The following is a 26,081-nucleotide window of genomic DNA, read 5'->3' as shown; positions in this document are numbered from 1 at the left end:
AAGTGATTTTATGTCCATAGAAAGCACATTAAATGTTAGTAAAGTGTCTACTTTTAAGGTTTCAAAAATGTTTGTGGAGAATAAAATGTCAACATTTGGTTGAAATAATGTTACATTGTCATTCAGTGTAACACAATACTTATATAAAAATTCAAACAACATGCTTATTCTGATGTGTACATATTAAAATATATAAAAGAATAAGGGAGCATATTCAATTTTATTGTGTTTTAAATGAGTAAAAAATTCTCTTTTTTTTGGGAACAACAACAACAATTTAAAGCAGTATTACACTTATTGTTTTTATGCTTAAACCCTTTTTCTTCTTTGACCCATTTATATATATATATATATATATATATATATATATTTTACAAATTTTTAAATTTGGGTTAAAACAGACCCGAATGCGTTATGAGGGTTAAACTCTTTTGATATTTGTGTTTTAGTTTATCCAGAGAAATCATCTGAGACAAACACGCTACTTCAGTGAAGTGTAACTGAGATTTGCCTGAGCTCTGAGTGATTAAATAGTCATCATTAAAAACTCTGAACGCACAGTCTCTGTTTGTAATAATCAGGGTAAATATTAATACTAGTTTCTGGCTGTTGGGTTTTACCGTGTGTAATTGTTCCTCAACCCTTAATTAATTGGCTGAAAATGTCGTTAATCAGTGCGTCATTATTTGTTCATGAGAGCTGATTAGATGTTTCTGGTGAAACATAATGAAGAATGTGGATGTTTAGCTGGAGAGTTTCTCAGTCTCTGTGTTGTGTGAGATGGTGGACCAACGGTTAAAGACAAACCCTCTGCTTCTAATCAGCTTAATGTTGCTTATTCAGAGAGTGTCTTTGAGAGGGGTATAGAGGAGGCTGTTAAGGCAGGTTGGTGATTAACAAGCATCAGTAGACTTTGGAATCTGGTTGCATTGGGATAGAAAACCAGCGTTCGCTGCTTCCAGTTTTTTCCCATCGCTCTCTTGTCTTCCTCATTCTTAGCCCAGGGCTGCAGATGTTTTGTGAGCTCTGAAAGAGGGAAGTCCAGGCATGCTTTGCATTTTTAGACCCCCTCGTGAAGCTTTAGTTCCTCTAAGCTCGTTTTGAGGACATGAGAGACTCTTGACTCTGTCCTGTTAACGTGCATGGACAAAATCAACTAGTCAGCGGTCAACCAGCTAAGACTAGTCAGTGTTGAGGAGGCCTGGTACAGTTAGGCTGGTTTAGGATCATGTTGACTAAAAGTCTTTCAATTTGGTGTTGACAGCAGTGAAATGAAGACATTAATGTAAGTGGCCATTCACGTTAAAAAAAAGATGAGGGAAGTGGAATACCAAAAAAAATGTAACCTAATTTAACTTTAAAGCAGCAACTGAACTCAAGTTTTTATTTGGCTGTGCAGGTCATTTCAACTCATCTTGTCTAGTTGAATCTTGTATAGCTTAAAAAATGAAGTTGAAATTGGTTCAGTTGTTTTGAGTTGACGTATTGGAAAAACATATGCTGCCATGACTCATTTTTACAGTAAATCGTAAATCGCTGCGGTATATTTGTAGCAATAGCCAACAATACATTGTATGGGTCAAAATTATAGATTTTTCTTTTATGCCAAAAATCATTAGGATATTAAGTAAAGATCATGTTCCATGAAGATATTTTGTAAATTTCCTACCGTAAATATATCAAAACTTCATTTTTAATTAGTACTATGCATTGCTAAGAACTTAATTTGAACAACTTTAAAGATGATTTTCTCAATATTTAGATTTTTTTGCACCCTCAGATTCCAGATTTTCAAATGAAGTGATGTGACATGTGGCCAAGTATGGTGACCCATACTTGGAATTAGTGCTCTGCATTTACCCATCCAAAGTGCACACACAAACCATGAACACACACCCGGAGCAGTGGGAAGCCATTTATGCTGCGGCGCCCGGGGAGCAGTTGGGGGTTCGGTGCCTTTCTCAAGGGCACCTCAGTCGTGGTATTGAAGGTGGGAGAGAGCGCTGTACATTCACTCCCCCCACCTACAATCCCTGCCGGTACGAGACTCGAACCCACAACCTTTGGGTTATGAGTCCGACTCTCTAACCATTAGGCCACGACTTCCCCAAAGTTATCATTCCCTGACCGGCAATCAAAGCCGGGCCGCGGAGGTGATAGCGCTGAATCTTAACCACCAGACCACCAGGTAGCGCAAATAGTTGTATCTCAGCCAAATATTGTCCTATCCTAACAAACCATACATCAATGGAAAGCTATTTATTTAGCTTTCAGATGATGCATAAATCTCAATTTTGAAAAACTGACACTTAGGACTGGTTTTGTGCTCCAAGGTCACATATTAACATGAACATCTTAAACATGAGAAAAAGATGTCAGTCTAGTGCATGTTTAACATAGGAAAAAAGCAGCACTGTGGAACGCAAAAACATGTTTTATGTCACGCTGAAATGCACAGCGCTGTATAGATCTAGCAACATCAAGATCATGGGTTCAATTGTTATTCACATGCAGTACTGCGCAAGTCTTTGGCACATTGGATGCTTGTCAAAAACATTGGTTTTAAGACAGTTCTTTGTTTTTCACAATGTGAAACTTCTTCTAGATGCTTAGAACAACCAACCTGCAGGGTACGGTACTGTGAGAAGTTTTAGCCACTGCTTGTAAGGGTTATTTATCTATCACGTCGATATTTGGTGCATCCACCCTTTGCTTTGTCCCAAGTACTCCTGTGCACCATTTACAAGAAAGTTTGCAGGTAGGTTGTTCTAACGTCTTGGAGAAGATTGCACGGTCACCGTGTTAAACAGAGTGATTTTCTGAAGCGTCTAATGTGCCAGAGTCTTTAGCACAGCACTGTGCGAGCTCCACTTGCACACCTTTGGATGCTCTGTATATCGCTTCGGGTGAAAGCTTCTGCAGAATGTAAAATTTGATATGTTTTTTAAAAACGCAAGATGTTGAAAATATGACAGGCTGAGCTAAGGCTGGCACGCCAGAAGGTTTTTTCCCTGTGCTTCTGCTGAGCTGTGCAGGCTGAAGGTTTTGGGTGCGTTACATCTGCTAGATAGATTTCTGTCAGCTGCTCTCCAGTGGCAGCGAGAGGATCAGATCTGTGAGTCCATGTTACGCTCTGCCTGAACACCTCAGCACACATTGCTGCTCTTAAAATGGCTGCCCTTGAAGCTCAAAGGATCTGTGGCGCTCAGTGGCTGTCCGAGCCGCGCCAAGCACATGAAAGCTTTACAAATTTCACCCCATTAGCCTGGAAGTATCTGACGCTCCGGCGGATGGGCTGCTAGGTGCAATTTTGTGTTGTTCAATGTCTCCTAGTTTTGCATTTGTGTTTTCCTCCTCTACCAGACTTCATGGTTTGTCCAGATATGGCTGTCGAGATGAGTGTAAGTTTGCTCTGAGTTCCTCTCGAGTGCTGGAACACATCAGGGCCGAGCTGAAACTTGACCTCGAGAGACAATGGGTGAACCTGCCTTGGGACACACTGGCAGTGTTATTGAGAATGAAGGTTGAAACCAGTGTCTGCTTTTACGGTTTGAGGCCACAGGTGATAAGCCATAGGTGTGAGAGCTCGGATATCTTTATTCTCGACAAGAGAGATCTTCTCATCTTGCAGGAATTTCAGCCATAAAACCTGTTTTCAGTCTTGTGTCTGTTGCATGTACTAATTTGATGGGTTTTAATCATTAGGTATTAAACCCTTAAGCATTGATGCATAACTCCTCCTGCACCACTTGTGCAACAGACATGATGTGATATTGCTGTCATTTTAGTATTTTCATCAGGTGGGTGAAGCAACGATAATGTAGGATGCTCCACTTGCACACCTTTGGATGCTCTGTATATCGCTTCGGGTGAAAGCTTCTGCAGAATGTAAAATTTGATATGTTTTTTAAAAACGCAAGATGTTGAAAATATGACAGGCTGAGCTAAGGCTGGCACGCCAGAAGGTTTTTTCCCTGTGCTTCTGCTGAGCTGTGCAGGCTGAAGGTTTTGGGTGCGTTACATCTGCTAGATAGATTTCTGTCAGCTGCTCTCCAGTGGCAGCGAGAGGATCAGATCTGTGAGTCCATGTTACGCTCTGCCTGAACACCTCAGCACACATTGCTGCTCTTAAAATGGCTGCCCTTGAAGCTCAAAGGATCTGTGGCGCTCAGTGGCTGTCCGAGCCGCGCCAAGCACATGAAAGCTTTACAAATTTCACCCCATTAGCCTGGAAGTATCTGACGCTCCGGCGGATGGGCTGCTAGGTGCAATTTTGTGTTGTTCAATGTCTCCTAGTTTTGCATTTGTGTTTTCCTCCTCTACCAGACTTCATGGTTTGTCCAGATATGGCTGTCGAGATGAGTGTAAGTTTGCTCTGAGTTCCTCTCGAGTGCTGGAACACATCAGGGCCGAGCTGAAACTTGACCTCGAGAGACAATGGGTGAACCTGCCTTGGGACACACTGGCAGTGTTATTGAGAATGAAGGTTGAAACCAGTGTCTGCTTTTACGGTTTGAGGCCACAGGTGATAAGCCATAGGTGTGAGAGCTCGGATATCTTTATTCTCGACAAGAGAGATCTTCTCATCTTGCAGGAATTTCAGCCATAAAACCTGTTTTCAGTCTTGTGTCTGTTGCATGTACTAATTTGATGGGTTTTAATCATTAGGTATTAAACCCTTAAGCATTGATGCATAACTCCTCCTGCACCACTTGTGCAACAGACATGATGTGATATTGCTGTCATTTTAGTATTTTCATCAGGTGGGTGAAGCAACATTAGGGCCTTTCGCACCGCTGGAACCTTTTCATAGTACCAGAACTAATTGTGGAACTACCCACTTTTTGGCGTTTTCGCACCGCCGGAACTGGGTGCGATTTTAGTACCGGACTGCCTTTTTCGAGAACCAAATTAGCTCCTACTCCGGAGCAGGGTCTAACCAGCACAACTGGTACTAATCGTGACGTAAGTAGACATTGATTGGCCAAACGTGTATGAAAACGCCCTGTTGGAGATTCTTAGTCTCAACAACAAAAACACAGCTCCGATCACAGCGTCCTCCATCCTCCTGTTGTTAATGTTCTTTTTTGTTTCTGTTGTCGAACGCCGCGCACAAATGACGTCGCTGTCGACCGGCTTACGTCACTTCTTAGTACACACTGTCGGTGCGAATGCAACCCTTTAAATAGTACTGGGAAATAGTTCACGCAAAATCGTCCCAGTACTTTAGTACTGTTCATTTAGTTCTGGAACTAAAGCGGTGTGAAAGGCCCTAATAATGTAGGATGGGATTTAATTTGGTAACACTTTGGTTGACTATAAATAACTTTGCAACTACTAACAGTCATTAGAGTAGACTGTCTGCTTAATATCTGCTACTAACCCTAACCTAACAGTCTGCTAATACTGTAATGACTGCTAGTTAACATGTAGTTGCAAAGTTACTTAAGTGGACTATCAAAATAAAGTGTAACTCTTAATTTTATCTAATAGGATTTGATTGCACCATGTAAAGATAATATTGATCAATATTATTATTACCCAACTGCATTGCCTTGGTTACATCAAAAGAAAGGTTTTTATTAGCTTTTGATGAAAGTAAACAATAATTTTTGTTGCTTTAGAATTGCAAGTAATGCAATGAATAGGAACAGTGAAATTTACTAAAGTAAATAGTGGATTTTGATTTCACATCATCTTTAAGGTGCTGATGTTGTATGATAACTGTAGTTCATGCATTTGTGTCTCTTGTTTTAATAACAATTGCATGTCCTTGATATTATTTTGGTCCCTTTTCTTGGCGAATTAAGAGTCTCTTGACTGATTTGATCTCAGTTTGTCCTCACAACCGGTAAAAATGGTTCATTATGCCTTTAGAATGACTAAGATCCAAGTAGAATCTATTTTGTTTGTTTTTACAGCATTCAAGGCCTCCTCTAATGTGTAGCATTGCACTAAGCCCATGTAACACTGGCCTTGACATTGAGGCCTTTTCTTGCAGAAATCACCTGCAGAATGTGTCCTGGTGCATGAGCCAGCCAAGGCTGAAGATTTACTCTGGTTTGTGTTGATGGCTTTCAGATCTGCAGCGCTGGTACCGTGCTGTATGACTGCTAAATGCATTCCTGTTGTTGAGTTCATTCTAATATTCATGTCCTTGCCACACAGATCACATTGAGAATGACCCTTGATGAAAGAAAAACATGCTCGCTGTCTCTGTACATGGCTTTTTACCGGAAAAATTACTTGGTATTATAGAGAAAAGCGGCGGTTGTGGTTGTATATGTATTTTTGGACTTAAGGTTTACATGAGGTTAGTGGTGAATTATTTTTATTCAAATCATATGTTCCAAACATACTCTCTGTCATTTTAGATTTTAATTTTATTGGTTTATGAAAATGTTCAGTGCAGTCTAATGAAATATTGCAATATTCCCAAGTACAGCAGGGATTTGTGCACAGACAAGCATGTGTATGTGCTGAATTTGGCAGCTGTGCGAGTGTTAATGAAAAAGTATTGATCAAGGAAGGAATCATACTTTGTTTCAGCTCATTGATTGATGCGGTTGCCGGGTGCTCTTAGGTCACGGGGCATAATAATGCCACCTCCAAGTGACGGCCCGCCCCATAATCCTTTGTGTTTGTACTGCATCTCTGAAGCCCTGAGCGTTCCTCATCCCTCGGCAGATTCACTCAATCTTATTTCAGACGGGCTTGATGCAATCTGATGGAACATGCTGATGTAAATACCAAGGCCCACTGGTGTGCTCCAGCTGAGGCTTATCCCTGGGTAATAAAAAATGGAACAAATCAGCCCATAATCCCTCCTCAGCTATTGTTCTTGGAGCAGACTGACCCCTCGCCAAAAAAATAAAGATTCTTCTGTTGAATTCTGCCAAGTCAGAATTTCAGAATGCTTTCGTCTTGCTGTGAAATGCAATGCTGTGAAATTTCCTTTCCAAGTGTTGGTTTATGGCCCGAGTTTCTATTCTCTTACCCCTTTCTTTCTGTCTCTAACCAGGTTTCCCTGATTTTCCAGGGAGTCCTAAGCGATGGAAGTGCTGCAGTGCGATGGCTGTGATTTCCGTGCAGAGTCGAACGATGAGCTCAAGGCGCACATACAAGACATCCACACGGCCTTCCTGCAGCCCACAGAAGTGGGAGAAGGTGACGAGTCACCCAGACAGTCCAGGTCAAACTCGTTAAACTCCCTCAGCCAAACAGAGGACGAGGAAGACTTGAGCAATCACAATTACGACTCGTTAAAAAAGGAAACAGGTATAATGACCCATTAGTATTAGACCTCTAGAGTGAAAGAAACTACATCAGAAGAGTTGTTCTACCATTTGAAATGTTTTTCTTTCTCTGTTCATGTTTCAGGCATCCAATCCATTAACAAAGACCTTGGGCACTTCTCTGGTTCAAAGCAAGCGAAACGCAACCAGACAGCAAAACCTTCGAACAAAACGTCAACTCCATTTTTCCAGTGCAAGTTCTGTGTGCGGTACTTCAGATCCAGCTCTCTTCTCAGTGAACACACCAGGAAGGTCCATGGAGAAGCAAGCAATGAGAGATCCCTCAAAACTTCCAAGAAGGCCAGCTGCAGCGCTACAACTTACGATGGTGTAGGAACGGTCTTTTCCTGCCAGTATTGCACTTATAAATCCCCACACAGAGCACGGATTCTGAAACACCAGAAAATGTATCACAAAGAAGGTCTACCAGGCCACTCGGCTCCTCCTGTTGGAGCAGAGGTTTTGGATTTGAACTCTGACGCCTCCTCCGTTGAAGAACAATGTGAAGAGTCGCCAGGGGATGTAGAACGTAATGTGCTGGAATCTATGATAACGCCCCAGTCAAGAGGAAGCTTTGACTGTGAGTGGTGTGGATTTCAGACTTCGCAAAGGCAGCAGTTAGCCGATCACATGATGAAGAAACACCGTAACATGGTAAAGATCATGGTGTCCTTGCAACAGCCCAAAATGCAGGACGGAAGTGCAGGGTCCAGCAAGTCTGATTCTGCTTCATCCAGGAGAAGCACTCCAACCTCCAATTTGAACCTGAACGATCTAGCGTGCAATGAAGGTTCCTCCGCAAATGCCTCGTCAATCAAAGGATCCTCTGGCAATGCATCACTCAAGGCCACTTCAGGGATATCAAGTTTTCAGTACTCACAGCTCACAGCAAAAATACCTAACAGCACAGGATCTTCCATACTGTCAGAGAGATCGACTTTCACCATGTCAGATATGTCTAGGTCTGGCATGGATCTAGATGCCAGCATGCTGAATGATTCCAAAAGCAGTTCAGATGATGAACTCTGTGGCTTGGATGATCCCAATTACACGGAGTCAGCTGAGGATTCTACTAAGCTGCTTCTGTCAGAAGAGGATAATGACCTGCTGGAAACTAAAGGAGTTCCATTCAAAAGACACATGAACAGGTTCCAGTGCCCTTTCTGCTCCTTCTTGACCATGCACCGGCGTAGTATTTCTCGTCACATAGAGAACATACACTTATCTGGCAAAGCTACAGTGTATAAATGTGACGAGTGCCCCTTTCTTTGCACCAACCCACTTAAACTTGACGCGCACAAACAATGTCACGGTGGGTCTTCCGAATGGGACACTATGGACTTAACCAGTGAAAGTGTAGATGGTCCGGCTGAACGCTCCGAGCCGGTGAACAGGGGAAACGGCAGCTCTAAAATCAACGGGAAAAAATCCAGCACAGTCGAGGAACTGCAGGGTCCTCATCGGTGCTCACTGTGTAACTTTTCCACCATCACACTGAAAGGTCTACGTGTCCACCAGCAACACAAACACTCATACTGTGATGGAACACAAGTCACAGGTCAAGAGGGCTCGTCCAATGAGCAGCAAGATTCTGAGTCTGAGTCCTACAGCTCCTTGAGCTTCGTTCAGAAAACTCAGACCTCAATCCTTGGAATTTCAACCAAGAAGCATCTTATTGGGAAGACAGCAAGAAAGTCCATCAATGATTTGCCCTTGGATCTCTCTCCTGTCAAAAAACGGACGAGGATTGATGAAATTGCAAACAATCTCCAGAGCAAGATTAGTCAAAGCCAGCAGCACGAAGATGTGATTAACCTTGAGGAGATGGACAACGATATGGAGGAGAATGGGAATCACATCGATTTAGAAACAAGCAAAGAGAGAGAAACCTCTGATGCTCAAAGTCAGCACTACACCTTCAACACTCAGCACCTTCATGTTAGAAATTCTGGAAGTCTTCAGACAGAGCGTGGTGTTGGGAAAAGAAAACGCAATCTGCAGTCCAAACTCAGCTCAAGAAACATTCCTGTTCAAGTAACCATTTCTGATGATGAAGACAATTACAGTGCCTCTTTGGAATCTAAAGATGCCCAAGATCAAAGCAGCCAAGATAGCAGAGAGACATATCAAGACAACACTGAATACAATACTGAAGAACCTGGGAACCTGTTCTACTGCAAACATTGTGAGTACCAAAACAAGTCTGCTCGCAGTGTCAGCACACACTACCAGAGGATGCACCCTTATATCAAGTTTAGCTTCAGATACATCCTGGACCCAGAGGATCAGAGCGCAGTCTTCCGTTGTCTCGAGTGCTTCATCGAATATAACAACTTTAATGATCTGCACCAGCACTATATGACACACCATCCAGAAGCAAGCAACGTTTTGAACTTTAACCAGCCAGATCTGGTGTACATGTGCCGTTTCTGTTCCTACACAAGTCCAAATGTGCGGAGCCTGATGCCCCATTATCAAAGAATGCACCCTTCAGTGAAGATCAACAATGCCATGATCTTCTCCAGCTACATGGTCGATCAGCCTCATAAGGGGGCTGCTGAATCCCAAACACTGAGGGAAATCTTGAATTCTGGGCCCAAGAGTTTCAGCCCCACCTCATCTGGGTCCAGATCATCATCCAGTCCTGCTCTCAAAAGCATCTGCAAAACGCCAGAAGCAAACACTGAGACTGAAGCTTTTCGAGAAAGTCTGGGTGGTAATGTGGTGGTTTACGACTGTGATGTCTGTTCTTTCTCAAGTCCCAACATGCACTCAGTATTGGTCCATTATCAGAAAAAACACCCCGAGCAAAAGGCCTCCTACTTCCGCATACAGAAGACCATGCGGGTCATATCTGTTGACCAAGCACAGTTGTCAAACAATTCAACCTACAGCCTGACGAGCACCCCCAAGTCTTCAAACGTCATCTTGCCTGTGGCTCTGGATGAAGATGTTTACTACTGCAAACACTGTGTCTACAACAACCGCTCTGTAGTGGGCGTTCTGGTCCACTATCAAAAGCGACATCCGGAGATTAAGGTGACGGCAAAGTACATAAAGCAGGCACCCCCAACTCCGGGACTGCTGAAACTCATGGATGAGTTACAGATCGCACCTCCTAAACAGTTTCTGAAGCAATTCAACAACAACGGGATTGAAGGGTCAGGTAATTCCAACACTAAAGGAGCATCCGACAAAGGGGAACCTGAAATGCTGTTCTTCTGCCAACACTGCGACTACGGGAACCGCACTGTGAAGGGGGTCTTGATTCACTACCAGAAGAAGCACAGGGACGTGAAAGCCAATGCCGACCTCGTCCGTAGACACACGGCTGTGGTCAGGAGTCAGAGAGAACGAGCGCAGATGATCCAAGCGGGAAGTTCCACGTCCACTGCAACTGTAGCTACTGAAGCAGAAAAATCGCTCAAGAAACATTCCTGTTCAAGTAACCATTTCTGATGATGAAGACAATTACAGTGCCTCTTTGGAATCTAAAGATGCCCAAGATCAAAGCAGCCAAGATAGCAGAGAGACATATCAAGACAACACTGAATACAATACTGAAGAACCTGGGAACCTGTTCTACTGCAAACATTGTGAGTACCAAAACAAGTCTGCTCGCAGTGTCAGCACACACTACCAGAGGATGCACCCTTATATCAAGTTTAGCTTCAGATACATCCTGGACCCAGAGGATCAGAGCGCAGTCTTCCGTTGTCTCGAGTGCTTCATCGAATATAACAACTTTAATGATCTGCACCAGCACTATATGACACACCATCCAGAAGCAAGCAACGTTTTGAACTTTAACCAGCCAGATCTGGTGTACATGTGCCGTTTCTGTTCCTACACAAGTCCAAATGTGCGGAGCCTGATGCCCCACTATCAAAGAATGCACCCTTCAGTGAAGATCAACAATGCCATGATCTTCTCCAGCTACATGGTCGATCAGCCTTCTAAGGGTGCTGCTGAGTCCCAAACACTGAGGGAAATCTTGAATTCTGGGCCCAAGAGTTTCAGCCCCACCTCATCTGGGTCCAGATCATCATCCAGTCCTGCTCTCAAAAGCATCTGCAAAACGCCAGAAGCAAACACTGAGACTGAAGCTTTTCGAGAAAGTCTGGGTGGTAATGTGGTGGTTTACGACTGTGATGTCTGTTCTTTCTCAAGTCCCAACATGCACTCAGTATTGGTCCACTATCAGAAAAAACACCCTGAGCAAAAGGCCTCCTACTTCCGCATACAGAAGACCATGCGGGTCATATCTGTTGACCGAGCACAGTTGTCAAACAATTCAACCTACAGCCTGACGAGCACCCCCAAGTCTTCAAACGTCATCTTGCCTGTGGCTCTGGATGAAGATGTTTACTACTGCAAACACTGTGTCTACAACAACCGCTCTGTAGTGGGCGTTCTGGTCCACTATCAAAAACGACATCCGGAGATTAAGGTGACAGCAAAGTACATAAAACAAGCACCTCCAACTCCGGGACTGCTGAAACTCATGGATGAGTTACAAATCGCACCCCCTAAACAGTTTCTGAAGCAATTCAACAACAACGGTATTGAAGGATCAAGTAATTCCAACACTAAAGGAGCATCCGACAAAGGGGAACCTGAAATGCTGTTCTTCTGCCAGCACTGCGACTACGGGAACCGCACTGTGAAGGGGGTTTTGATCCACTACCAGAAGAAGCACAGGGACGTGAAAGCCAATGCCGACCTCATCCGTAGACACACGGCTGTGGTCAGGAGTCAGAGAGAACGAGCGCAGATGATCCAAGCGGGAAGTTCCACGTCCACTGCAACTGTAGCTACTGAAGCAGAAAAATCCAGGGCGTTACGATCTTTGAAGTGTAGACACTGTGTGTACACATCTCCTTATGTGTATGCCTTGAAGAAGCATTTGAAGAAGGATCATCCTACTGTGAAGGCCACGGCCATGACGATCTTACACTGGGCTTATCAGGATGGTGTGTTAGAGGCTGGTTATCACTGTGAGTGGTGCATATATTCTCACGCTGAACCAAGCGGGCTGCTCATGCATTACCAAAGACGCCATCCTGAGCACAACGTCGACTACACTTACATGGCCAGCAAACTGTGGGCTGGTCCTGATACTTCCACCAGCAGACAAGCTGGGAACTCTGAAACGAAGCATTACCAATGCAGAGATTGTGCCTTTGAGGCGTGCTCCATCTGGGACATTACTAACCATTACCAAGCAGTACACCCTTGGGCCGTCAAAGGTGACGAGTCTGTCCTGCTCGACATTATCAAGGGGAACCAAGCACCTGATAAGCTGCTCCCACAACTGCCCAAAGGACACGTTTCAATGTATAGTCCATTCAACAGCAACCAGCAGGAAGAGACTACAGTTGAAGTCAGCCGCCGAACACATGAGCGACAACCTAATCTCTCTCTGTCTGCCACGTCGTCTATCTCAAACAACCCTTACCAGTGCACCGTGTGCTTGTCTGAGTACAACAGTCTTCATGGGCTTCTGACCCACTATGGCAAAAAACACCCGGGCATGAAAGTGAAAGCTGCTGACTTCGCTCAGGATGCAGACATCAACCCTAGCTCTGTTTACAAGTGCAGACACTGTCCGTACGTGAACTCTCGCATCCATGGAGTTCTCACACACTACCAGAAACGACATCCTTCCATCAAAGTCACGGCTGAAGACTTTGCCGATGATGTTGAGCGGGTAAACGAGTTGGTTAACGAGGGGGATGAGCGATCTAAAACCCAGAGGCAGGGCTACGGTGCTTACCGCTGCAAGATGTGCCCTTACACACATGGCACTTTAGAGAAACTCAAGATACACTATGAGAAATATCATAACCAGTCTGCTGCAAACATTTTCAGAACAGCTGCCAAGCAGTCACCGACCAGAAGAGACGATTTGGTTGCTGAATGCAGTAGCAGCAGTGTGACCAAAGTCTCTGAGATTTGTGACTTTGACCTCGCAATTCCCGAAGTCGCAAAGAGTGACAAGAATGCGGTGTTTACATGTCAGCTGTGCAAATACTTCTGCTCCACCCGGAAAGGTATCGCTCGTCACTACCGTATCAAGCATAACAATGTCAGAGCGCAGCCCGAAGGGAAGAACAATGTCTTTAAATGTGCACTCTGCTCCTACACCAACCCCATCCGCAAAGGCCTCGCAGCACACTACCAGAAACGGCACGACATTGATGCCTACTACACGCATTGCTTGGCAGCATCCAAGACGGTGGGGGAGAAACCGAAAAAGGTGATGGTGCCCTTGGCGTCAGAGGCAGAGGCTCCAGCGATGAGCGAAGAGCTAAGGCTTGCGGTGGACCGTAGGAAATGTTCGCTCTGCTCCTTCCAGGCTTTCAGCAGAAAGAGTATCGTTTCTCATTACATAAAACGCCACCCAGGAGTCTTTCCCAAGAAGCAGCCCTCCAGCAAACTGGGCCGTTACTTCACTGTGATCTATTCCAAGGAGGCAGAGAAACCTCCATCTACGGAGGAGGTGGAAATTGTTGAAGTTAAGGATGAGGTTGAACCTGAAGGTGATGTGGACTGGCTCCCCTTTAAATGCCTGAAATGCTTCAAGCTGTCGTTCAGCGCGGCGGAGCTGCTGGTGATGCATTACAATGACTGCCACGACAAGGAGCTCAAGCGGGATTTCGTCAACATTCCGAGCCCAGCAGAAGATGGGACGGAGCTCTACCAGTGCACCCACTGTGAAATCAAGTTCTTGACTCTTCCAGAACTCAGCGTCCATCTGATAAACCACAATGAGGATTTCCAGAAAAGAGCCATGAGGCTAGAAAGAAGAAAACAGCTTCAAAGCAAGCAGAGGACGACAGAGCCACCAGAAGCCAAACCAGAGAATAAGGTGAGCTTAAACACCTTGTAATGGGTTAAAAGTGGTTATATTAGTTGATTTGATTGTCAGAATGAGTTGAAGTTTGGGCTGGTTACCTTGACTAACTTTCAAACTAGATTGCATCTAATGGTTTTCTGTTGTCATTGTCTCTTCCTATAGGTGGAGAGCACACCCAATAAGACTCCCATCGGCTACAGGTGCAACTTCTGCGTGGAGGTCCACACCACCCTCCGGGCCATCTGCAACCACCTGAGAAAGCATGTGCAGTATGGGGAGGCCAAGGAGGGACACGTGAAGGTACGAACATCCAAAGTTACTTCATGCTTCATCAAGGGCTTTTAGAAAGCATGACTGTATGCTAAATCTTCTGTGATCAGATTTATACAGCTGCATTAGTTTTCTCCCAAAGAGAAAGGAAAAATTTAAATCGCATCATATGACCCCTTTAACATTTTCAGTTTTAGGCATCTTATCAGATTTGTGCGCATTGCCTATATTCAGACCTTTTTGTCCTGAGGTGGCCTCTGTTCTTCTGCTCTATTCTAATAGCAAGTGCATTCACAGGCCGTTTGGACCCGTTTTTCTTGTTCACTTGTTTGGATTGTTAAACAATTCAGCTTCACATTCAATGAAATGGACAAATAGAGCAAATCCTTGAGTGTTGCAGAAGAAACAGGGTAAATGGACGAGTGCGGTGTTATGACATTTCCTTAAAGTCGAGCATTTTATTTCCCTGTGTGGGCATTCATGAAGAAAGCCTTGAGCGTGTCATAAAGTTGGTCATGTAATTAAATCTAGTGGCCTTGTGTTACACGTTTTGCATACAGAGAATTAAAGATTTTCTTCTTATTTCTAAAGCTCTTTTCTGAATGTGATGCTGCCTTAGAATGTGGACTACATTTGGTTTTTAGAAGCCAACAATGTTGCTAACAACTTTTTTGAACAGCCTTTCTGTCATGAGTGCATCTATGATGCCTCAAAATGCTTTCTAGGGAGGGTAGTTGACACAAAATGTGTCTATGGACTTCAAAAGATATTAGGAAAACATTTATATTAATGTAGAAGGGAAAGTGCATTTCTTAGATCCACATTTAATCAACTTTTATCTTGAGTAGTTGATTTAAAGTGGTCCTGCAGTGTGACAAATTAATTTTTAAAAGTGCATAAGTGCATAATTAAACAATGAATTAGCAAAATGCTGCTTAAAGAGCATAAATTTTAGTTTAAATTAGTTAATGCATGGTTGCAATATCTGTATTATAGAAGTAATGTATGCCGTTTTGTACAGTGTGATGGTTTTCATGATGATTAACAGTAGTCTTTAAGGTGGTCTGTTTCTGCAGAGAGCTGCATTTAAACATGGCAGAGTCCAGTTTGTTTATCACAGCAGAATCCTGAGACTCTCCATGCAGCCCTTCCGTCTCTCTGAAGAGAAAGCCAGTTCGGTCGTCTTGACGGTGTGGCGTGTAGAGAGGCGTGTAAGCGCCTTAGTGTTAGTATTCCACTGAGAGCGCCAGTGCTGGCAGGGAGGCCCGGGCCTGAGGGTTTGAACAGAAGCCCAGTGAGGATCAGCAGACGGGATGGGTCGCACCGGGCACTAGGGGGCAGCACTCTCAGGCACAGATCACATACTCTGAACAGAGACACATGGGCAGGGATTCCCAAACTTTTTCATCAGCTGAAGCCCGTTACTTCAATCATCTATTTAAAATTTAAAAACCCATTTGCATGCATGTTGGTTAATATTCACGTCGTCATGAATTTTTTTTAAGTCTCAAGTCTCAATTCTCAATTTATTTATAAAGCACAGTTAAAAACAACTACAGTTGACCAATGTGCTGTACAATGTTGTAAAAGACTTATAAAAACATGTATACAAACCAAGCAAACATCAGACAACAAACAACATCACAAGTCATAGGCTATAGTGAAGAGATACATTTTTAACTTTGATTTAAAAATATGTAATGTTGGTGCAGTTCTAATAAGGATCGGTATCGTGTTCCAAAGTTTAGGTGCGCAGCTATGGCAAAAGCTCGATCACCCCTAGATTTTAATTTTTGACTTTGGAACAGTTTTTGGAACAGTTATCTCTGTTTGGCAGACCTAGGAGTTCTTTCCGGATGATATTCACACAACAGATTGGAGAGGTAATGGGGAGCGAGGCCATTTAAACATTTAAAAACAAGCAAAAGCTAAAATGTTCGTATCTACGAACACCGGTTAAAAGACATGCAGCCGCATTTTGGAGCATTTGTAATATAGATATTGAACTGTTTATTCCCAGATACAGGGAATTACAATAATCAATTCTAGAAGAAATAAAAGCATGAATTGCGGTTTCAAAGTGCTTAAAAGAAAGGAAGGTCTTCACTTTAGCCAACGTTCTTAATTGGTAAAAACTTGATTTGACAACTAAATTTATTTATTATTTATCAAATTTAAGTGCACTGTCGAAAAAGACGCCCAAGTTTTTTACACCTGATTTATCATTTTTTACATGAGAAATGTTTGGGACTTCAGAAGAGCCAAACACAATGATCTCTGTTTTACTCTCATGTAGATTAAAAAAATTCAAAGGCATCCAGGCTTTGACATCGGAAAGACAGGCACAGAGGGAGTCTACACCATTTTTATGCTTCAGGGGCAAATAAAGTTGAGTATCGTATGCATAGCAGTGATAGAACAAGCCTACCTTATTTGTATATTTGTATAGTTGTATTTTATATTTAATCTGTATATCTGTATTTATGTTCTACTGTTAGTATTATCTGTATGCACCAAGGGTCTGAGAGTAACGCAATTTCAATTCTCTGTGTGTATGTGCTGTACATGTGGAAGAATTGACAATAAAGCAGACTTGACTTGACTTGACTTGACTTGTAACACTCCAAAGAGAAAGGAAAAATTTAAATCGCATCATATGACCCCTTTAACATTTTCAGTTTTAGGCATCTTATCAGATTTGTGCGCATTGCCTATATTCAGACCTTTTTGTCCTGAGGTGGCCTCTGTTCTTCTGCTCTATTCTAATAGCAAGTGCATTCACAGGCCGTTTGGACCCGTTTTTCTTGTTCACTTGTTTGGATTGTTAAACAATTCAGCTTCACATTCAATGAAATGGACAAATAGAGCAAATCCTTGAGTGTTGCAGAAGAAACAGGGTAAATGGACGAGTGCGGTGTTATGACATTTCCTTAAAGTCGAGCATTTTATTTCCCTGTGTGGGCATTCATGAAGAAAGCCTTGAGCGTGTCATAAAGTTGGTCATGTAATTAAATCTAGTGGCCTTGTGTTACACGTTTTGCATACAGAGAATTAAAGATTTTCTTCTTATTTCTAAAGCTCTTTTCTGAATGTGATGCTGCCTTAGAATGTGGACTACATTTGGTTTTTAGAAGCCAACAATGTTGCTAACAACTTTTTTGAACAGCCTTTCTGTCATGAGTGCATCTATGATGCCTCAAAATGCTTTCTAGGGAGGGTAGTTGACACAAAATGTGTCTATGGACTTCAAAAGATATTAGGAAAACATTTATATTAATGTAGAAGGGAAAGTGCATTTCTTAGATCCACATTTAATCAACTTTTATCTTGAGTAGTTGATTTAAAGTGGTCCTGCAGTGTGACAAATTAATTTTTAAAAGTGCATAAGTGCATAATTAAACAATGAATTAGCAAAATGCTGCTTAAAGAGCATAAATTTTAGTTTAAATTAGTTAATGCATGGTTGCAATATCTGTATTATAGAAGTAATGTATGCCGTTTTGTACAGTGTGATGGTTTTCATGATGATTAACAGTAGTCTTTAAGGTGGTCTGTTTCTGCAGAGAGCTGCATTTAAACATGGCAGAGTCCAGTTTGTTTATCACAGCAGAATCCTGAGACTCTCCATGCAGCCCTTCCGTCTCTCTGAAGAGAAAGCCAGTTCGGTCGTCTTGACGGTGTGGCGTGTAGAGAGGCGTGTAAGCGCCTTAGTGTTAGTATTCCACTGAGAGCGCCAGTGCTGGCAGGGAGGCCCGGGCCTGAGGGTTTGAACAGAAGCCCAGTGAGGATCAGCAGACGGGATGGGTCGCACCGGGCACTAGGGGGCAGCACTCTCAGGCACAGATCACATACTCTGAACAGAGACACATGGGCAGGGATTCCCAAACTTTTTCATCAGCTGAAGCCCGTTACTTCAATCATCTATTTAAAATTTAAAAACCCATTTGCATGCATGTTGGTTAATATTCACGTCGTCATGAATTTTTTTTAAGTCTCAAGTCTCAATTCTCAATTTATTTATAAAGCACAGTTAAAAACAACTACAGTTGACCAATGTGCTGTACAATGTTGTAAAAGACTTATAAAAACATGTATACAAACCAAGCAAACATCAGACAACAAACAACATCACAAGTCATAGGCTATAGTGAAGAGATACATTTTTAACTTTGATTTAAAAATATGTAATGTTGGTGCAGTTCTAATAAGGATCGGTATCGTGTTCCAAAGTTTAGGTGCGCAGCTATGGCAAAAGCTCGATCACCCCTAGATTTTAATTTTTGACTAGTTTTTGGTTTTTGGAACAGTTATCTCTGTTTGGCAGACCTAGGAGTTCTTTCCGGATGATATTCACATTGGAGAGGTGAGAGGTAATGGGGAGCGAGGCCATTTAAACATTTAAAAACAAGCAAAAGCTAAAATGTTCGTATCTACGAACACCGGTTAAAAGACATGCAGCCGCATTTTGGAGCATTTGTAATATAGATATTGAACTGTTTATTCCCAGATACAGGGAATTACAATAATCAATTCTAGAAGAAATAAAAGCATGAATTGCGGTTTCAAAGTGCTTAAAAGAAAGGAAGGTCTTCACTTTAGCCAACGTTCTTAATTGGTAAAAACTTGATTTGACAACTAAATTTATTTATTATTTATCAAATTTAAGTGCACTGTCGAAAAAGACGCCCAAGTTTTTTACACCTGATTTATCATTTTTTACATGAGAAATGTTTGAGATTTTAATTTTTGACTTTGGAACAGTTTTTGGAACAGTTATCTCTGTTTGGCAGACCTAGGAGTTCTTTCCGGATGATATTCACACAACAGATTGGAGAGGTAATGGGGAGCGAGGCCATTTAAACATTTAAAAACAAGCAAAAGCTAAAATGTTCGTATCTACGAACACCGGTTAAAAGACATGCAGCCGCATTTTGGAGCATTTGTAATATAGATATTGAACTGTTTATTCCCAGATACAGGGAATTACAATAATCAATTCTAGAAGAAATAAAAGCATGAATTGCGGTTTCAAAGTGCTTAAAAGAAAGGAAGGTCTTCACTTTAGCCAATGTTCTAAATTGGTAAAAACTTGATTTGACAACTAAATTTCAAATATCAAATTTAAGTGCACTATCGAAAAAAGACAACCAAGTTTTTTTTTACAAATGATTTAACTGAAGAAGATAAAACACCAGAATTTACATGAGAAATGTTTGGGACTTCAGAAGAGCCAAACACAATGATCTCTGTTTTACTCTCATGTAGATTAAAAAAATTCAAAGGCATCCAGGCTTTGACATCGGAAAGACAGGCACAGAGGGAGTCTACACCATTTTTATGCTTCAGGGGCAAATAAAGTTGAGTATCGTATGCATAGCAGTGATAGAACAAGCCATGCTTTTCAAAAATAGAGGCTAAAGGAAGCATATATAAAGAAAACAATAAAGGGGCCAAAATAGAGCCTTGGGGGACCCCACAAGTCAGGGGGACCGCCCCAGAAAAATATCGTTGTTTTTAGTTGTTTTATGTTTTTAGTTAGTGTTCAGTTTGATTGATTTGTTTATTATTTTATTTTTTTCCATTCAAGAGGAAAAATGCATACATTGACCAAAACAGGTATAATTTTTTACAATTAAACAAAAACATTAATGTTAATGTGGATGCAGAATGATTACCAGGTATGCATGCCATCTGTCCTAGAAACAAAATTCTCTAATTTTACAGAGATTTTGTATAATTAAAATGTTTAAGATTTATTTAATTAATAGTTTTTCATCAGTTTGAATTACAGTTTGGGAAACTTTGGACTACTGAATAGAATATTGGAATACTGTGCTGCATACTGCGTACTATTTATTTTGTCATATTTTCAAATCAGTATGCAATGTTAAATGTTTAAAATAGTAATATGACCTCACTGTTGTGGCATCTAGTTATCATGGATATGGTGTGTACTTTTTATCTTTGTAATCACTTTGTGTTAAATATCAGTCTGATCGATATAATGATTCAAGAATGGGCTGTTAAGATAATAGTTGGTATCACTTTTTAAAGGTCAAATCTGTTACTCTATCATCACAGTGGTGTATTTTACACAGACAAACTCTCAATTTTTTCAGAAAATGTCCAAATGTATTTCTCTGGTTGTGTTTGTGCCTCTGATTGGCTGATGGTGCAGGAGTGTCCTCTTTACAGTCGTCTGAAGTGCAGGGTCAATGTGCTCTCTCTCTCTGAAATGCTGAATTTCCTCTGGCTGTAAAGAAGCAGATTTCTCAGAAACACACAGGAACCTTGCAGCCATTTCTAAATTAAGAAAAAGGGATGTCCCTCAGAGAGCTTTAATGGCTGTAAATCAAACACGGATCATCTGTGCTTCAGTCCAGAGCTGATGATCACCTCCAAACCCAGAGAGAAATATCATATCAGTGTGATTATTAAAGGTCAGGAACCTTAAATATGTCAAGAACATGTTTCACCACAAAATGAAGAATATATATAAACTATATACTGTAAAGATGTGAATGAATGAGGCATTTATATAGTGCATTATTGTGTATTGCTGTACACCCAAAGTGCTTTACAATCATACAACGCTCACCACACACTAGCTACAGGTGGAGAGGAGAGAGAGTGATGGAACCAATTCAGTGGATAGGGATTATTGTTTTTAAAAGAAGTCTATTCGGCTGTATTTATTTGATCAAAAATACTGTAAAATTGTGAAATATTATTAAAATATAAATAGCTGTTTTATATGTGAATACATTGCAAAATGTAATTTATTTCTGTGATTTTAAGCTGGATTTTCAGCGTCATTACTCCAGTCTTCAGTGTCACATGATCGTTCAGAAATCATTCTAATACGCAGTAGTTTATATATATTACAGTAATGAGAATTAGCGGTGGAATGTGTTTAATTGTCATGAAAACAATGTCACAATGCAAAGCATCTTGCAGATTTTGTCCTTTATGTCCTGTATGAGTAATATCAGTCATTTCCTCTGACAGCAGGAAGCAGCGGAGATGCCTGTTGCTGTTCCCATGGACGGAATCACCAACGGTGACGTGGAGGATGTGGTTGCCATGGACGCTGACCCATTGGAGACTACTGGTGCATCACCGCCTGATGTCACCATGGAGACCATGGAGCCGGTGGCCGTGGAAACGGAGCCGATGGTTGGGCCGCTGGAGTCGGAGAAGGAGCGTGTGGTTCCTGGGCATCCGTGCAGTATGTGCAATCGTATGTTCATGTCCATGCAGGGCCTGCGCTCTCACGAGAGGAGCCACTCAGCTGTAGCGCTCGTCAACAGAAACGACAAATACAGCTGCCAGTACTGTCAGTTCGCCTCGCCGTTCAGACACAAGTGAGTGAGACTTCACATCGGTTAGTGAACGCAAGTTCAGCTTCAGATTCCTATTATTTTGTCATTTTTCATGCTTCACTTAAAAATGGGATTACATTTGACACGTCCACATCTCAGTAATTCAGTGCAAACGTATAAAATGGCTAATAAATGAGAATACTAATAAATAAACTAAAATACACTAAAATAGATTAAAAAAAGTGCAGTTCTCATTCTCAGATTAAGCATTCTGATAGCTGTAGGGTAAAAGCTGTTTAACAGCCTAGTATCATTGATCTGATACTTCTGTATCTTTTACCGGACTGTATCTGTATCTTTAACTGTTCCTGTAGAAAGAAACTAATTTTGAGAAAACGCCCTAAAAACTAGAGACTTAAATAGATAAAGTGCAATAGAAAAACAGGCTAATGACATATGAACAAACCCCTCAGTAAAACTCTTCAGAATAGTATTAGGAATAAAACTGTAAAGTTTGGTGTATGTTAGTGCTGCTGAAGTGGAGAAACAAACTCAGGGCCTTTAAAAATATGCATTTTCACCATGTTTTTAGGAATAAGATGTCTTATAAATCAACGTGAATGATATATGAACAAACCCCTCAGTAAAAATCTTCAGAATATTAATAGGAATAAAACTGTAAAGTTTGGTGTATGTAAGTGCTGCTGAAGTGGAGAAACAAACTAATTTTGAGAAAACGGCATAAAATCTACAGACTTAGATAAAGTACAATAAAGAATCAAGTGAATGACATATGAACAAACCCCTCAGTAAAAACCTTCAGAATATAGATAGTAATAAAACTGTAAGTTTTAGTGTGTGCAGGTTTTGCTAAAGTGGAGGAAAAAAACTTTTAAAGATGCGTGTTGGAATTAAAATCTACTGACGCAAATAGATAAAGTGCAATAAAATAAACACTTAAATTTCCACTAGTCCACTAAAAACACATTATGAAAAGACAAAAAGCCCAAATTTTCAAAATAGACCAATGCATGATTTTGTCTTGTAGTGTCTCGGCTTCAAGCACTAAAATAATAAACATTCTTTGTGAATTCTTTGTCTCTTACATCAAACAAAGAGAGCAGGAGATGAATAGAGAAATACAAAAAAAACTCCTGAGGGAAAACACACTACCGTTCAAAAGTTTGGGATCAGTAAGACTTGTAATGTTTTTTTAAAGAAGTCTCTTCTGCTCATCAAGGCTGCATTTATTTGATCAAAAATACAGAAAAAAACAGTAATCTTGCTAAATGTTATTACAATATAAAATAATGGTTTCTATTTTAATATCCTTTAAAATATAATTTATTTCTGTGATGCAAAGCTGAATTTCCATCATAATTACTCCAGTATAAAGTGTCACATGATCCTTCAGAAATCATTCTAATATGCTGATTTATTATTAGAATTATCCATTTTTTTTGGAAACTGCGATACTTTTTTCAGGATTCTTTAATGAATAAAAAGTTAAAAAGAACAGCATTTATTCAAAATATAATTATTTTCTAACAATATAAATCTTTGCTATCACTTCTTATCAATTTAACACATCCTTGCTGAATAAAAGTTTTAATTTCTTTCAAAAAAAGAAAGAATAAAAATGTACTGACCCCAAACTTTTGAACTGTAGTGTATATTGTTAGAAAAGATTTCTATTTTAAATAAATGCTCTTCTTTTTAACTTTTTATTCATCAAAGAATCCTGAAAAAATTATCACGGGTTCCAAAACAACCCGTGATACGCATCACAGAAATAAATTACATGCTGCGCATCACAGAAATAAATTACAGTTTAATGTATATTAAAATAGAAAAACCTTATTTTACATCATAATAATATTTCACAGTATTTCATTTTTTTCCTGTATTTTTGATCTAATAAATGCAGCCTTGATGAGCAGAAGAAACTCCTGTAAAAAACATTAAAACCGTCCTGATACCAAACTTTTGACTGGTAGTGTATGTGAGATGTAAATTGTGCACGCGCTGGACTGTCACGTCTCCTCATTTACTTCCTGTGAGAATGGCAGATATTTTGACAGAGCTGTAAGTCTCGTCTGAAGCGCAGGACCTTTGTTTGGTTCCCTGGAGTAAATCCTCCTTCACTGGATGTTCCGTGACACAGAAAGCTGCCGCATTCATGTGCCACACGGGAACCGCAGATAAAAACCACTAATCCCCCAGATCCCTGTCGGAGACGGCTGTTTTGTCAGAGTCTCAGCGCTAAAGCAGGGATCTTCTGCCGAGAGGTGTTCCTTTCACAGATCTGTAGGGTTATCATTAGACGCATCCCGGTCGATTAACTTTTTCTGCCTGTCCTTGTGGAATCATTCAGACGTCCTGAATCTTCCTGAAGTGTCCGCTGACAGCACACCTGTGACACCTGCTGAGCGTTAGTGCGTGCTTTACGTATTTGTTTTATTTGTAGTTTTTATGAGAATAGAGGACGGGAAGTGATAGAGATTGGGAAATCAATCCTGTATCGCCCACATGAGCTTCAGAGCGTGTGCACTACAGTGCTCACATGCTAGTAACTTTCTAATCATGCTAGAAACATGCTACTCACTTGTTAATCATGCTAGTAACATGCTAGTAGCATGCTAATCATGTTAGCAAACATGCTAGTAACATGCTAATCAGGCTAGAAACATGCTAGAGACATGCTAGTAACTTGCTAATCATGCTAGCGACATGCTAGTCATGCTAGCAACATGCTAGTTACTTGCTAATCATGCTAACATGCTAGTTACTTGTTAATCATGCTAGCAACATGCTAGTAGCATGCTAACATGCTAATCATGCTTGCAACATGCTAGTAACTTGCTAATCATGCTAGCAACATGCCATTTACTTGCTAATCATGCTAGCAACATACTAGTTATTTGTTAATCATGCTAGCAACATGCCATTTACTTGCTAATCATGCTAGCAAAATGCTAGTAATAGGCCAATCATGTTAAAAACATGCTAATCATGCTAGAAACATGTTATCAACATCATGTGATCTAATCTATCTACATTTTCAAACTTCAGGCTTTTACAACTGCTTTAAACTTTCAGGCTAGGCTTTCTCAAGCCAACCTAAAGTTTGTCTTGACTAACAGTTTTAGTTAACAACTAGATAAAAAGTTCAAGTAATTTTCTTTACTTGTTTTTTTTAATCAATTTAAAAATTTAGGTGGGTATCACTATTAGAATGTTCTTTTCATGTTGTTGTATGTAGTTGTACGTTTTGTTTTTGCATAATTAAAAAAAAAAAAGAGTAAAATAGATTTTATTTTGTAAACTTCCAAATAAAGATATTTAAACAAATACTTAAATGAAAAATTAATATTGCCTTGGCAACCGACTTATATTAAATAAGTTGAAGTGCTAAAATAGCTAAAACTGAAATAAAAATAATGCTATATAGATTTTTTTTTTAATTAATAAACTTAAACTAAATTTAATATGATAACTAAAAAAAATAAAAGCTAATTCAAAATATTAATAAACATTATAATAGCATATATAAATAATACTAAAATTACACTGGTTAAGCAGAAGTGAGCTGAACATCGCTCATTGAGGATGCTGTGACTCTTTTGGTTTTAATCAGATGCTTGTTTGTCCTCCATATGTGTGTCTGACCGCTGTCTTTTCTCTCCAGTCTGGACCGTCACATCCAGTCACACCACGGACATCAGAAGCCCTTCCGCTGTAAGTTCTGTCCCTTTAAATCCTCCTACCTGAGCCGCCTCAAGAGCCACCTGCACAAAGCACACGCAGGTGAGACGCTACACACACACACACACACAAGCGTTTAATTAACTACTGTAATCTCCATATTAAATGTGCTTCGGTCTAGATTTATAGCTTGAGCTGGTTTCAAGATTCTTGGAGACGACTGACATGTGACTTTAACAAGGCGATTGAAATGAGTTTGAGACATTAATGAACTCACTGAATATGACTGACAGGACGAGATGAGTGACGTTTTCACTGCTGGAGAGAAGATATGAAGTTCTCAAAGCCACACCTGTAATTAACATGAACATGACCGCCTGCGTGTGTGTGCGTGTGTGTGTGTGTGTGTGTGTGTGCATGTTTATGTGGTTTATGAGGACACAAATTTGTATAACATGGGTATGACATAGGTATTACAACGAGAAGGTGATTTATGAGGACATTTTCAGTGTCCCTGTAATTCAAAAGGCTTATAAATAATTCAGAATGAGTTTTTTTGAAAATCTAAAAATGCACAAAGTTTCCTGTGAGGGGTAGGTTTAGGGGTAGGGTTGGTGTAGGGCAATAGAA

At 40.8% G+C, this 26,081-nt stretch overlaps 1 protein-coding gene across 1 annotated transcript in view; it reads left to right on the top strand.

Moving 5' to 3' along the window:
- Window positions 1-26,081, top strand: part of znf462 (zinc finger protein 462) — a 49,618-nt gene that overhangs the window by 14,934 nt on the left and 8,603 nt on the right. Inside the window, exons 2-7 of the mRNA XM_016494253.1 lie at window positions 7,022-7,278; window positions 7,381-10,334; window positions 11,746-14,166; window positions 14,317-14,454; window positions 21,433-21,788; window positions 25,435-25,553. Coding sequence (XP_016349739.1) covers window positions 7,053-7,278; window positions 7,381-10,334; window positions 11,746-14,166; window positions 14,317-14,454; window positions 21,433-21,788; window positions 25,435-25,553 — 6,214 coding nt within the window. The 5' untranslated portion in view covers window positions 7,022-7,052. The remainder of the gene's footprint in view (window positions 1-7,021; window positions 7,279-7,380; window positions 10,335-11,745; window positions 14,167-14,316; window positions 14,455-21,432; window positions 21,789-25,434; window positions 25,554-26,081) is intronic.

Source organism: Sinocyclocheilus anshuiensis, unplaced genomic scaffold (genome assembly GCF_001515605.1).
Source record: "Sinocyclocheilus anshuiensis isolate Anshui unplaced genomic scaffold, SAMN03320099.WGS_v1.1 scaffold1031, whole genome shotgun sequence".
NCBI lineage: Eukaryota > Metazoa > Chordata > Actinopteri > Cypriniformes > Cyprinidae > Sinocyclocheilus > Sinocyclocheilus anshuiensis.
This window is presented reverse-complemented; position numbering and strand designations above follow the sequence as displayed.